Source organism: Rhipicephalus sanguineus, chromosome 5 (assembly GCF_013339695.2).
Source record: "Rhipicephalus sanguineus isolate Rsan-2018 chromosome 5, BIME_Rsan_1.4, whole genome shotgun sequence".
In the NCBI taxonomy this organism is placed as follows: domain Eukaryota; kingdom Metazoa; phylum Arthropoda; class Arachnida; order Ixodida; family Ixodidae; genus Rhipicephalus; species Rhipicephalus sanguineus.
The window spans coordinates 129,304,191-129,319,375 of NC_051180.1; the positions used below are offsets into that span (position 1 = coordinate 129,304,191).

The 15,185-nt window shown below is 47.0% G+C and overlaps 1 protein-coding gene across 1 annotated transcript in view; it reads right to left on the reverse strand.

The window, feature by feature from the left end:
- Positions 1 to 1,278: 1,278 nt before the first annotated feature.
- Positions 1,279 to 15,185, reverse strand: part of LOC119394968 (histone-lysine N-methyltransferase 2C) — a 31,141-nt gene continuing 17,234 nt past the window's right edge. Inside the window, exons 8-11 of the mRNA XM_037662263.1 lie at positions 12,332 to 12,452; positions 7,434 to 7,595; positions 2,625 to 2,693; positions 1,279 to 1,475 (exon numbers count right to left, since the gene is read on the reverse strand). Coding sequence (XP_037518191.1) covers positions 1,279 to 1,475; positions 2,625 to 2,693; positions 7,434 to 7,595; positions 12,332 to 12,452 — 549 coding nt within the window. The remainder of the gene's footprint in view (positions 1,476 to 2,624; positions 2,694 to 7,433; positions 7,596 to 12,331; positions 12,453 to 15,185) is intronic.

A 15,185-nucleotide genomic window follows, 5' to 3' on the forward strand; every position in this document is an offset into this window, starting at 1 on the left:
GCTGAGGGACTGCATCCATACCGGGACAATCATTACAGTAACACGCTCGATTTCAGACAGTTCAAACACTTGCAAAAGGTGGAGAAAAGGAAACTCCCACCCAGCAGACAAGCAACCTTGATAGAATGAGACATTTATTCACCTGGCAGTGAATGTCTGCAGTTATCCAGTTTTCCTGGCTTTAAAATCGCTTCTGGATATGCCTCGATCGCGTGCGTATTCAAGGGCCATTACCTAGACAAGCGCGATCTACAAGGATTTGCTTGAGACAGTCAGCAAAGTAGCCTTTGAGGTCTGGATATGTTCCTGTTTTCGGACTGCAAAAATTCTTCCTGGTCAACATGCAGCTGAAGATCTCATTTCATTTGCATTACTCACGGTCACAGGCCTCGAGCATGCAAAAACAATGTGACACAGCTATCTTTGGCATGCCAAATAATTTTCCCTTGACGTGAGCTTTCATAATGAAAGCGGCACATTACCAATTCCTCTTCATTACAATCAGATATGACGCACAGTCGCACTCACGCACAAATCGAGCCTATGTGAACTCAACAAAATGTGCTCCACCACCATTATGTGATGGCAATGACACTCTGTCTGATCCCTTTGATGTAAGGCCGTTACCAACGCCAGTTTTGGTTTTGTTAAAGTGTACAAGAACAGGGGAGTGCTTGGAACGAGCTTTGAAAAGTGAAGCCCAAACAGGGTCAAGCCGCTTATGGTGCTGCAATCGGTAGTCTGCAATGTGTCATCATTTAAGAGTTGCGCACTGCTTCACCAAAGTGGTGCAGTGGTAGAATGCCTGCTTCCCACTCAAAAGGCCCGGGTTCGAGTCGCAGCTGTAAATAGGGGGGTTTTTATTTTTAGTGTCGCTTGTTATAGCTGTATCGGTTTTCCTTTGTTTCTTAAAACTAGCTTCAGTTGCTACGTATTGCTACAAAAAGTAATGTGAAACGTGAAGTGAAATAGAGGAAATTTGACAATCAGCGTAATTACTTGCAGCACCACCGCATGGCATTCAACAAAAAACGTAAAGTATGGCCTCCGAGATTTTCACGAATATGAAACTCAAAACAAGACTTCACATTTTACCGAAATGATCCTCTCTGGGCTACACTCAATAGGCGTGACTCCCCAAAAATGCACTGCCGAGGCTGTGACGTCAGCCTCTGTGCACCCGCGTGCAGCCCAGCGTTGTGGCATTTTTTTTTTCTCTCCTGTGAAAAGATCTATAATCGGGGTTCCTTAATGTGCATGGCGTCAAAATCAAGTTTCTCACCTGCCGTACTCCATGGGAAAAGGTGACGGGGAGGGCATGCTGAAGGGTGAGCCCACACTGTGGGAGCTGGCCGGAGTGAGCGGGTTCTGCATCACGGGTGCAGGTCGTGACCCCGAGGCACCGTGCTGCTGCGGCAGGGGTGACATGCTGGTTGCCGACGCACCCATGGAGCCCACACTCTCAGGTGGTCCACCTAGGGCACCGACACCGACTCGTTCAATAATGGGCTCAAAGAAGGAGCTTTTCAAGACAACGAACTGCTTGTTTCTGATCTAACAAGCATGGCAAAAAATAATGCTGTAGTATACGGTGACAAGACACGTAGATAATATGGTTCCACCTTGATGCCCACACGTTTGGCAATTGGCAGGCGCAAGAATCTCAAAGAAGCGAAAGGTAATTTGATGCATTTGTTCACTTTTGTTTACTCTGTTCATCATGCTAACATTGTGAAAGCCAGTGTCACCCTCTCAGCCACTGAGTGAATGTATTTGCGTAAGCCTGTATGTGCAGACAATCACGCTCATTCAATTAGTATGCAAATGATTGCTGCAATTACATCTGCAACTTGACTGGGCACATTCTTTGTCTAACGTGCCAATGTGTCTTGCGTTTCACTGCTACGAACTTCACGATGAAACAACAAACCTTTATAGAGAGAGAGAGAGAGAGATAAAAGCGAAGGAAAGGCAGGGAGGTTAACCAGGTTGTACCCGGTTTGCTACCCTACACGGGGGAAGGGGAGAAAAAAGAATCGAGAGAGCAAGGAAGAAAGAGGGAACAAGTAATACGCTGTTATATGCATTGCTATTGCAGTGATGCTACCGAGGACTTCCTATTTAGAGCAATTTTTGAAGCAGCAAAATTTTCATTTTGGAGCAGTTGGTGCTCCAAAATGAAAATTTTGGAGCCGTGGTGGCACTAGATTTATGAAAAGGATGAGAGACTGCAGGTGCTCGAAAAACTTTTCGTGCTGCTCGGACATGAGTAAAAGCACCAGGCAACGTTACACGGTTTTTTCACGCGTAAGCATTGAAATAAAATTCTGTACCACTAAATATTTTGTCGTTTTTCCTGTTTTTTGGCTCTTGCGTTTCCGGTCTCTTACGTTCATTTCCCACGGTCCCTTCAAAAACGTATCAGCGGGGTTTTACTGTAACGTAATTCCCAGGCAGCAAGAGAACAATAATCAAATACAGTGGAGTGCTACCACCCTTATTGGAACTATACGGCTGAAGTCCTGGTGAAAAGCCAGTTGCTGTTCCCACCTACGTTAATAAGCTCAGTAATGCACTGAAAGTGTAAAGCAATACAGTGCAAAGCAAAGAAATGTGTTACTCACAACTATCACCAGGGCTAAGCACACCTTTGAAAACATCTTCAACGTCCTTGCTGTCCATATGTGGTAACCCTGAAAGCACAGTACACGTGAGATGTTAGCTCTTTCATTATATGTGAAATGCTAGACAGAGCATGTTAACATTTCTTCACCGAATAAACTAGCATCTGGCACCTATAACTCTTGGAACATTTTATGCTTACCGTATATTGCCGATTATAAGGCGACATTTTTTTTTTACAAAATGATCTTCCAAAGTTCGGCGGTCGACCTATAATTGAAGTCAACCTATACGCGGAATCGTAAAGTCGACTTATCTGTGGGGTCCGACGAAAGGTCGTCGTCCTCAGATTTCCTGCTATTCGACGCATTGATAACATCAGCCGCAGAGGCAGCGGAGTCACGGCAACAGCTATCTCCCAACGCGCGTGCCGCCTCCGGACCTGGACATTTTTGCGATCTGCCACGACAATCGCGAAACTATAGCGAAACCACGCGAGGTGAAACTATGGAATGCATTTAAAAATCACCGTCGCGGCATTAATGCGAACTGCTTGGGAAACACGGTCTCGAAAGCAGCATTTCAAACCTTTGATAGAGGGCAAATGATGCTCTATGAATAAAAAGGAATTTACCTTGCGATGCGCCCTGCAGTTTTGGTTTCATACAATAGAAACGATTCGTTGACAAACCATCGGCGTTCCACAGAAAAGCTGGCAACACTTCGCGGGGAACTAAACCACATGACCAGTCACATGTTCCCACAAGCGTCCTCGCGTCTTTTTGCACTCACGCCTGTTCGCTATTTCTGCATTTCACTTCACTTGCGAGCAGTGGTGCGCGCGATTTGTGACGCTGCCAAACGGACGCCAAGATGCCACCGCTACGCCGGCAACAGTACAGCGTTGCTTTCAAGAGGCAAGCGATCCTCTATGCAGTCGGAAAGCAACGTTGAAGCAGGGTGCAAGTTTGATGTGTTGGAAAAGTTCGTGAGTGAATGGAGAAAACAAAGGACCAAGATCTTCGCGTGCGCTGATACACGCCGTTCCTTTCGCGGACCAAAGTCTGGCCGATACCCTGCCGTTGAGGAGGCAGTTCGAGATTGGGTTCACGACCACCGGCACCCGTTCCGATGGAGAGCAGCAGCAGTGGCTCACAAGATGGCAATGACCGTGACTGCGTCCTTCTTTCAAGCGATGATGAGTCATAAGCAATGTTTCACAGGCAAATAAATGTTTCTTTGCATTACTCCCTCTTCTGAAAAACTTACTGGTGAGCTATGGCCGCAGCATGAAGCTGTGTTTGGAGTCAACTTTCTTTTTCCCTAGAAGGGGTTGCAAGTTGGGAGGTCGACTTATAATCGGAGTCGACATATAATCGGCAATATACGGTAGTTGTAGGTATAAAAACACCATTAGTGCTATGCTGCAGAGTGCAGTCAGTACAAAGAAAGAGTGTGAATAGCAGATGCCACCACTTGACTGTTGGCATCAACACAAGAGCAATGTCTACAATTTGCGACTACACATCAGCGTTAATTTTAGGGTGCAGCATGTAATTGCACTACTTTGACAACCTGCATTATGCACAAAGTAGCTTTACAATTATCTTTATCAGGTCATAAAGATCGATGCATAAAGATGGAGCTAATTACAATGCAAACCAACTACAGTAGAACCCCGCTGTTACGTTCCTCACTGCTGCGTTTTCCCGGCTGTTACGTCGTTTTCCGCCGGTCCCGGCATAGCTCCCATAGGATACAATGTATTGGGAACCCCGCTGTTACGTCGTAACTGTCGGACCGTTCCCGTATGATACGCCGCGAAGTGCGCCCGGAGCCGACCGAGTGACTACCAAAGAGAGCGGCCATGGCGCATTTTCACGCAGCTTGGCCTCGTTTGACCGTAATATTAGCCGCATGAGAGGCGCAAGCAACAGAATCTTTCAAATGATGCAAACAAAAGCATGGCCTTCGAGATTCAAATTGCAAAGATGGCGTCTGTGACGTAACTGCTCGCGAAAGCAAGGCCTTCGAGATTGGCATTTACTATTGACAAAAGCATAGCCTTTGAGATTTGCATTGCACAAACATGGCGTGTATGACGTAATTGCTTGCGAAAGCAAGGCCTTCGAAATTGGCATTCACTTCTGCCATCGCGTTGGCGTAGACTCATCATCATCATTATTTGTCGGAGAACGGGAGGAGTTCGAGCTGGTTGGAGCTCGCATGGTCGTGCGTGCGGTTCGCGGTCGGACTCGCCGCGCCGGTCGTGATTGCGTGTGCTTAGCTTTTTCATGCCTACAGCTGTTGGTGTTAAAAAAATCACATACGTTGATTACATTTCTGTGGATAAGGCCGTCCTAAGCTCCGCGTTTCTATCCATCGACTAGATCGCGGCTGAGCGTGCCAATTTTCGTGCTGCTCGTAAGAATTGAAATAAAATTCTGTACCACTAAGTATTTTGCCGTTTTTCCTATTTTTCGGCTCTTACGTTTCCCGTCTCTTACGTTTATTTCCTACGGTCCCTTCAAAAACGTATCAGCGGGGTTCTACTGTATGAAGCTAGAGCGTCACACAGGCCCAAACCCACAGCAGGTTCAGCACATCTATATAATGCAGCTTTCCCAGCTACTACGTATGTCCTGTTCCCGCTCCCCTTCCCAATCAACCCATTTGAAAACCTTTTTAGAATATATACAGTAGAACCCCGCTGTTACGTTCCTCACTGCTGCGTTTTCCCGGCTGTTACGTCGTTTTCCGCCGGTCCCGGCATAGCTCCCATAGGATACAATGTATTGGGAACCCCGCTGTTACGTCGTAACTGTCGGACCGTTCCCGTATGATACGTCGCGAAGTGCGCTCGGAGCCGACCGAGTGACTACCAAAGAGAGCCGCCATGGTGCATTTTCACGCAGCTTGGCCTCGTTTGACCGTAATATTAGCCGCATGAGAGGCGCAATTAACAGAATCTTTCAATTGATGCAAACAAAAGCATGACCTTCGAGATTCAAATTGCAAAGATGGCGTCTATGACGTCACTGTTCGCAAAAGCAAGGCCTTCAAGATTGGCATTTACTATTGACAAAAGCATAGCCTTTGAGATTTGTATTGCACAAATATGGCGTGTATGACGTAATTGCATGCGAAAGCAAGGCCTTCGAGATTGGCATTCACTTCTGCCATCGCGTTGGCGTAGACTCATCATCATCGTTATTTGTCGGAGAGTGGGAGGAGTTCGAGCTGGTTGGAGCTCGCACGGTCGTGCGTGCGGTTCGCGGTCGGACTCGCCGCGCCGGTCGTGATTGCGTGTGCTTAGTTCTTTCATGCCTACAGCTGTTGGTGTTAAAAAAATCACATACGTTGATTACATTTCTGTGGATGAGGCCGTCCTAAGCTCCGCGTTTCTATCCATCGACTAGATCGCGGCTGAGCGCGCCAATTTTCGTGCTGCTCGTAAGAATTGAAATAAAATTCTGTACCACTAAATATTTTGCCGTTTTTCCTGTTTTTCGGCTCTTACGTTTCCCGTCTCTTACGCTTATTTCCTACGGTCCCTTCAAAAACGTATCAGCGGGGTTCTACTGTATATATATATATATATATATATATATATATATTATGCTGCATAGGAACAGGGGAAGTGGAGGGGTGCAACCCTCCCACTTTATTGTTGTCCTCGATAAGAAAGGGAGTTATAAACATGGTATGTAATGTTCCCCTCACTGTTCGCGCTTCGTGTGCGTGGAGGTGGAGGGGTGCAACCCTCCCCCTTTATTGTTGTCCTCGATAAGAAAGGGAGTTATAAACATGGTATGTAATGTTCCCCTCACTGTTCGCGCTTCGAATTTTACTACTGTGCAGCGCTGCTTATTCGACTAAGATGTTTTAACTAGCCCCAACACAAGCTCTACTGAATGCATTTCGGGCTCCGACGATGTTCGATGGTCGTTTGCAGCGAATTGGCTTGCACAGACGTCTGAGAGAGCGCTCGCAGTGGCAATGAAAAGTTAAGTGCACAATATTTTTCTCCAGGAAGCCGAAAACCACGGTAATGTATACGGTGTCTAGAAAATGTGGCCGTCAAGCATGATGCGCCAGTTTTCAGAACACTGCCGCCTCGCTACATGCTGCACAGTAGTAAAATTCGAAGAGCAAACAGGGAGGGAACATGACACGCCAAGTTTATTCCTCGCTTTCCTATCAAGGAGAGCAAGAGAGGGAGAGGAATGAAGCCCCCCCCCCCCCCCCCTCTCCTCCACGCACACGCTCGAAGCCAGCGTGCGCCAAGGCATAATTGCGATAACAGCGCCGCGACAGCAGCGAGCTGCCGCTCCTCGGCCCAGCGTTGCGGCCTGGGAACTTTTGACCACCCCAGTACATGCCCCACAAATTCACAGTCATCCTGTCAATCACACCCATAAAGCCCTACTGTTGTTTTCTTCCCTGTTACCACACCACCACCAGGACGCATCATTGCAGAGGAGCAGTACATCTTTTACACGACAGCCTTTTCCAGGGCCAAAGGCTTGCCCCCACTACTGGTCCAAGCTAGCTAAATGGAAGGCCTCTCTTTAAGTGCAAGATTTTGGGGAACATAGCCTACACATCGCAGCAAGAGAAAGTCACAATTGCACTGCTCTGTTTTTAATGTCACTCAGACTATGCCTTCATCCTTCGTTTTCCACTCACCCAGTGTTAAAGGTAGACGGACAGGCTCAGTCAATCACCTTCACGTTTCCTTTACCCTTTCCTTCAAACCACCGAAATTCTTACGTACGGCTTTGCAAAGACAACCCTGCCCATTCACACACCTGAGCCAGCAGACACCATGCTGTCAACCAGGTTGAAGTGAGGGCTCAGCAGAACCGTGTCAATGTTGCCGGACAGTGGATCATTGTCCTTGACACCAGCTGAGCCCTCCTCCTCTGACACGCCGGCGCCCGAGTGCTCGTTCAGGGTAACATCGTCGAGCCCTGTTGTCAAACGTTCCCATCATCACGTGATGTGGCGCACATCCACGATACACCAGAACAGTGACAAGCACAGCCATGTACGGCATCATGCAGGCAAGGCCATGTATCGTATAGCATAGAAAGGGAAGTGATGGTGAGGAGGAGGGAGAAGATAAAGCATAGCAGAGCTACGTATAGTAGAACATAGCCATGTGTAGTATAGTATTGCAAGGGGGTGGGAAAGAAAAATGAGGGTGAGGAAGGAAAGAATAATAATAATAATCATTGGGGTTTAACGTCCCAAAACCACAATATGCAAAGGAAGAAGGTAAATCATAGCATAGCTATGTATAGTACAGCTGAACCCACTTATAACGATCCCTGATATAACAATCTATCGGTTTTCGGTGCACTTACGATTTTCCTATGCTACCCATTGAAATTGAATCCACATGTTGTGAAGCTTTTTCAAAGCCTTCTACTTTTACAATGAACACTTCAGACACGGTCACGGTAAAAATATGGTGCATACGAAGCGAAAAAAAGTTAAAACAAGGCTTCTAAAGCGTGAGGAAGGCGCGCGCTCGCGCCTGCCCTGCTCCAGTTCACTCGCGATGAAGATACCCTAGATCGGCAAGCGCCACACACTGATTTCGGACACTGCTAGCAAGGTCGCTCACTCTATAGGCGTTTTTTCAGTGGCAGAATGGCAGCGAGGAATAAAAAAAGAAAAACATTGGAGGCAGCATTAAGCCTTGCAGTGAGTTTTCGCACGGCTACCTTTTCTGGCGCCATTCTCGGCAGCTACGACCGCCTACAAGGAATCTATGCCTTGGAACGCAAGAAGCCACATGATGCAATAAGCGATGACCGCAATAACTTTTCGGCGCATAAAAGTTCACTGTGTCAACGCCACAGTGTACCGCAAAATGTCTTTCATCTTTTCAGTTACGGCAGAGACCGGTCAATAAATAATTACGACTTCCGCGCGATTGCGGTGATGCCTTCACGGATAAGCATCAGAAGAGAGCAAAGGTGATGGCGGTCAGCGATGAACTTGCCATTATGACTTATCACTTACGACCTTATCACAGTCATCTGCTGCTATCTGCTCGGCTGCACGCGTGGCATAAACTGTTCAGATTGACAGCGGTACGAGCAGTACAAGCGTGCGGATGATGCCGTTTGCAAGTTCGCCGCTGCCCTCGTTGTGCGAGATAAAAGGGGAGACGTGGCAATGAAAACTATTTTTGCTATGTATGGAAATAAAGTGATGAAATTTGGCATGCAGATGTGCTTTGTTGTGCTGATATCATAACTGAAATCTGTTTTGAGCTATCTATTGTAGTTTTTGAGTTACAACACTTGACTCTCATTGTCATCCCAAATTAATTAATGAATTAGACATAAGTTCATCAAGATTTTTGCATAAGGATATTCACAAAGGCCCGTTCTGCGCCGTAAAGTTATTGGTTTATTCTTTAATGTTCAAATAAGTGCACAAAAATTTTTTTGCAATGTTCTGCACATATTGTCTTTACCAACAAGTTTTGCAAAAAGTCAATTATAAAAATCCGTATGACCTGCAGACAAATATGGACAGCTTTACGGCACTCACCAATGTCTCAGCGTCTAAGTGCAGAAAACGGAATGGTTATATTTTTATTTGTTCAGAAATGGCACAGGGATGACTGACAGCAACTCCTCAAAAAATGAAAGCTGAGAAAATGGAGCTCAAAGCTAAGAAAACGAAACTCAGAAGGAAGCTGGTTTTATTTTTCATTGTAGCAGTGCAGCTTTGTGGCTATCTTGAGGTCTGATCTGTCCTCTTTATGATGATGCCAATATGGTGGCACTCTGCCAAGAGAAAGCTACAGATTTGCATTTTCTAAAGCCCATTTTTCTCATAGCTTTTGATGACAGCACACTAGTAAAATGCTTTTCTCTCAACTTCTGCTGCTTATTTCGGTCTAATATTTTGCCATGACGTAAAAGATGGTCTCAGGATATCAGAAAAAAATTAATTGAAAAATTGAACATTTTGACCAAATTTACCGTTCCCATTGACACATCTCCCACAAGTGCATCACTTCATGGAAACGAAAGTAGCTAGCTGGTGTTGAGCGGTACAGGCACCGAGAAACGTCAATGCCCTTACAGCGAGCGTATACTGCGTGTTTTATTAGGCGAAAACCCAAGCGCACTGCACCTCGTCGTGCAGGACAGTCACAGCATCGCGGAGACGTAGAGTGCGCGATGCTGCTTGCAAAATGCTTGTCTTCACCACGTTGAACGAACAGGTTACTCGCCGTGCCCGTGCACAGTCCGAAGTGAAGTGGGCACGAAGAACGCACAAACACGCGTAATACAGCAAGCGGCCCGGCAGTGATGGCGTGAGCCGAGTAGGCGACGCGCTGCATGCATCTAGCCAGGTAAGATCAGCTCCATGTGGCAGTACCCTGGTTCAGTGAAACAGTGTCAGTTCACTGCAAAGGTCATTTAATTCACTTGTGCAGGCAGCGGGCGTCGCTTCACAAAGCGAAAAGGCTTAACTTGTCACTGGAGGGGTTGTTAGCACTTTTCAATAAAAATGTGCTGAAAAAAAAAAAGCGCCTTGGTCGCTAAGTGCACATTTTTGAGGGCGAGTCCATTTACAACGAACTGCTGACATAATGACCAGGTTTCGTGGCACTTTCAAGTTCATTATAAATGGGTTCGACTGTATAAAATAACGTGCAGTAAATATAGCAAGGGGTGGGAAAGGGAAGTGAAGGTGAGGAGGAGGGAAACAAATCTGTGCAATGTAAAGCTCCAGATAAAGTCAATCACCAATGCGCTCGGGCATGACGCAGGAAACTTCCGTAATGAATATAGCTTGGACCACCTATAAGTTATTATGTAGTGCACTTAGTTGGTCCAGATGGTTCTGCATGTCTGCATAATGCAACTGCTTGCAATGCAGTACAGTATAACCTCGTTACAACGGATCTGTTTATAACAGACATTCGGATATTACATATCAATTTGCGGCGTTATGCCGACCTCCGTATTTGTTCCATTGATTGAGCTTCGTTTACAACGGATTCCGGTACAGCGGACATTCGGATATAATTGACTAAAATGTCAGGCCAGCAAGGTGGTCAGGTCTCCTTTAGAGCGGACTTTTCTACCACGGACATACCAAATTCCGACTTCAAACATCTCTTAGCATACTTTCGGGACGGCCGGGAACAGCACGCTGCGGATGTCGACGTACCGATTTAAGAACGAAGGCCGCCGATCTCCGGTCTGTCAATGATCAGCTATGCCTAGCTGTAGTGACAAAAATCGGCGCGCAGCTTGCAAGCCACTGCCACCGCTTCTCCGAGCGGTCGCTGCGCGGCGAGCTTGGCCGGGGGGTCCGCCGCCGATGCGCAAAATGCCTATCCGCAATTCTGAGGAGCCAGCGGGCGATGCAATTCGTTGCTTGCGGCTTTTTCGTTTTCGCATGTCCGCTTGCGAGATGTTCTTGCCCGCAAAGTTCGGATTTGTCTCGTACATCGGCACCGTGAGCGGAGTTAGGCCTAGCCATGACATCGAGTAGAAAGCTCGGTTGCAATGTGCGTGGCCGCGGTGCCCGATGTTTCAAAGTACGACATGCTCGATTGCGAGTACAAAGAGTTGTCCCGCGGTGGTCTTCGTCATAAGCTCCGAATTGCTGATAAGAAGAACCTCTAACAGCGGGTGCAACGAGTCAACGCTATTACAGTCGCACGTCTGCAATGTTCGATGAGTGCGGCGCACTATCGTAATTTGATGATTGAGCTTCCGCTTGCAGCTGCCAAACTAAAGCGTTCTAAATTATCGTCGACCCATGAACACAGAACGAGTGCGAACGCGTCACTAAGTCGCGCAATTTTTAACAGCCACGACCTCGCGACGCACAAGCAGCAGACGACGATCCCGAAGTGAGCATCACGGCAGAAGCAGCCAATCGGAGGCCTTGAATTGAACTTCAAGCATGTGCTATTTGTACGCTTGTTACTGAATGGAGAAGCTAGCTGAAATAGAGAACTTGAACACGGAGAAATGCTCTTTACGACGAGTCCAAAATGGTGGCGACCGGTTGCGCCATTGCCAAGCTATAATTTTCAAAAATGCTGTTTTTTTTGTTTTGCTATTTCCGCAATTTTCGCCAAGTCGGCAGATGCAAAATAAAATTTTATAGCACTTCTACATAGTTTTCAGTGAAGATATTTTGGAATCGGATAGAAAATGGGCTACAGAAACTGAAAATGCGATTTTCCAAAAATCGCATTTTTTTTTGGTCCCCCGTTAAAAATAAGACCATGTTTCTGACTCGCAATTCTCTCCGGTTATAACAGACCCATTCAGCGTTTACATAAAAGTCTGTTGTAACAGTACTTGGATTTTACATACTCCCTTTACAACAGACCACAATCCTCTTCACTATGAAGGTCTGTTGTAATGAGGTTATACTGTACCAGCAATAACGTGGTCTGAATGAATGAATGAATTCAGGCAGCACTGAAAGACATTAGTCAATGTTAACCAATGCTAGCTGTTAAGCAAGTAAGCACGATAAGCCAGGATGGCACCGGTTGCACTTCATTTACAAATCAAAGGAGATATGCTAAAAGACACTCTATCATATAAAAAAATGTAGTGGAAACCTGCACCATCCTATTTAAGCTTTTGCATGCAGCAACTATCTGTTCTAAAAAAAAAAACACTGCAATTCTTTTTTTTTCTCTCACCAGATCCTTGTTTAGAGAGATCGTCGCCCTCATTCATGAGCATATTCATCAGATCGTCATCTTGAGGAAGGTCATGAGGCAAGATGTCCTTCAGCCCCAGGTCCTCATCATCACTTCCAGTCTTGCAGGAGATATGAGACACAAAAGAAATTAGCACCGTTGTTGGTTTTTCGACCTAATTTCACAACAAGGCTCTTCAAATGTGATAAGATATAATCCTAATACTTCTTAACACTTGCACCAGCACACATGGCAAAACAGGATCAACTCAAGCTCACTGCATAAATATCCAGCAAACTGTACACTGATTTACATATGCAATTAGCACTTTCCCATAATTAACACAACCTTAATGCAGTAAAACTTAGGTGATACGATCATGGCTCGTATGAATTTTGGGGTTGATACAAATTATTCTGAGGTCTTGGCCAAGGGTCATTAGCCTGTAATGTAATGGAGTATAGATGTTGCAAACCAATTTTCACCCCGCGACGTTTGATATGAACTTACGCTACTGCGCAGGTATGAACAGGTGCTGCCTGCGCTGTCGCGGAAGACGCGGCAATCACGCACATGCACATTGTGCTGCCAGCTTGTCAGCAGTGCGTTGCAGCCTCCGCACCGTAATTTCGCGCGTATAACCCGCACCAAAAACCCGAAAATTTCAGTGGCAAAGTAGGGGTGCGGATAATACGCGGGGGTTTTCCTATAGTGCTGCTTCACAGCAATACGTATTGTGCCGTGAAGCCGCTTTACAGTGTAGCGAAGGCTACGGAGGCGGTTTCCGCAAATTCGTGTTGCTCCGCAAGTAGTACGGCAGCTTGCGGCCGATTTCGGTTTCGCTTGCTTGCATCGTTGAAGCGTTTAGAAAAACGTTCGGGGAAAGACAATTCGATTGTTCAGTGTAAACCTCACTGTCACATTACAAGTATATTTTTTTGGACGTTTGCGGCCGCACAGTGACCCTCCACCCATCCTCCACCACCCTCCACTTGTCCCTACGTCACGGACGCCATGTTTATTTTGGAAAAGGGCTTGCCGAAAAGGTGGTGCTGTGTAAGAAATAGAAAGAAAAGGAAGGCATTTTTGCAAAGTGAACAATACCTGTATCTTACCTACGACTTCCCGCAACTGTTTGAGTTCCATAATAAATAAAGCAGTAGTTATTTTAGCAAGGCAAATGAGGTATCAGTAAATTTAAGTACTACTTTTTGACGCGGTAGCAGGCATGCATTTCGGTTCTGTTGCTTCCACGGTGCTGTCAACTGTCAAGATAAGTTGTTGCCGAGTGTGAGCTCTCTTTGCCTCGTTGATATCGCTAGTTCTCCACATCTCGACCCGTTCGCCAAGCCTAAGTCGACCTATTCTGTCACCATGAGTAGCGCCCGGCGGCAGTCCTTCACCGCACAGCAAAAGCTTAAGATCATCGCTGTCGCCGAGGAATTCGGAAATCGCGAAGCGGGAAGACGGCACGATGTGGACGAGTCCTGCGTGCGGCTGTGGAGAAAGAACAAAGACAGCCTGCAAGCCGCGCACCGCGACCGTAGCTCATTTCGTGGCCCCAAGACCGGCGCCTACCCTGAGCTGGAGGTGCAGCTAGTAAAGTTCATCGAAGATGTGAGAAGCAGGGGTCACGCCGTATCGACCGAGATGGCCCAAGTGGAAGCGCGGCGACTGTCGAGGGAGCTAGGCCTACCTCACAGGTTCCGTGCGAGCCGCGGATGGCTGCACCGCTTTATGAAGAGGCAAGGGCTCTCAATCAGACGGCGGACTACAATATGTCAACGCTTGCCGGCTTCTTACGAGGAGAAGCTGCTCAAGTACCAGAGATATGTAATTGGCCTGCGAAAGCAGCACGATTACATTTTCTCGCAAATCGGCAATGCGGACGAAACTCCTGTTTATTTTGAAATGCCGTTGGACACAACGATTGAGAAGACGGGCAGCAGTTCGGTGAGCGTGCTGACCGGCGGGAACACGAAACTGCGCGTCACAGTCTTGCTTTGTGCCCTCGCCGACGGCACGCAACTGCGACCGTACGTCATCTTGAAAAGGAAAACTCTTCCGAAGATTCATTTGCCTGCCGGTGTGGTGGTGCGCGCACACGAGAACGCGTGGATGAACAGTGACTTGTTCGTGGACTGGGTCAAGACGGTATGGGAGAAGAGGCCTGGTGCGATGCTCGCAAAGAGGTCCATGCTCATTCTTGACTCGTTCCGCGGCCACACAACTGAGGAAGTGAAGGACCGCCTTTCACGCAACGGGACTGACTTAGTTGTTATACCCGGTGGAATGACGTCAATGTTGCAGCCTCTAGATGTGTCGCTTAACAAGCCCTTCAAAGCGCATGTCAAGCGCTATTACGCCGAGTGGATGGCCGAAGGCCTCTACGACTTGACGCCGACAGGGCGAGTCCGAAGGCCTGATATTGCCCTATTCTGCAAGTGGATTGTCGAGGCATGGAAGGCCATTCCAGGTGAGATGGTGCGGAAAAGTTTCAAAAAATGCTGCATCACAAACAACATGGATGGAACCGAAGATGACCTTGTGCATAACAGTGAGGACTGCGGCTCAAGTGATAGCTCCAGCGAGAGCAGTGACAGTGAGTGATTGTGACTGGCCTTGCAGGCAGCGTATTCTGCTTGCTAAATAAAGCTTTTTCTGTCTACATATGTGCTGTGTTACCTGAGCAGTAGCTTTTGTACAGCCTTTCCTGTATATCGAATGTGCGGGCAATACGCGAGGATTTTTTTTTTTTTCTCGGCGAGCTGGAAGTGGGGGTGCGGATTATACGCAGGGGCGGGTTATACGCGCGAAAATACGGTAATTGTGCGCGCAAATCTTGGAGGACTTA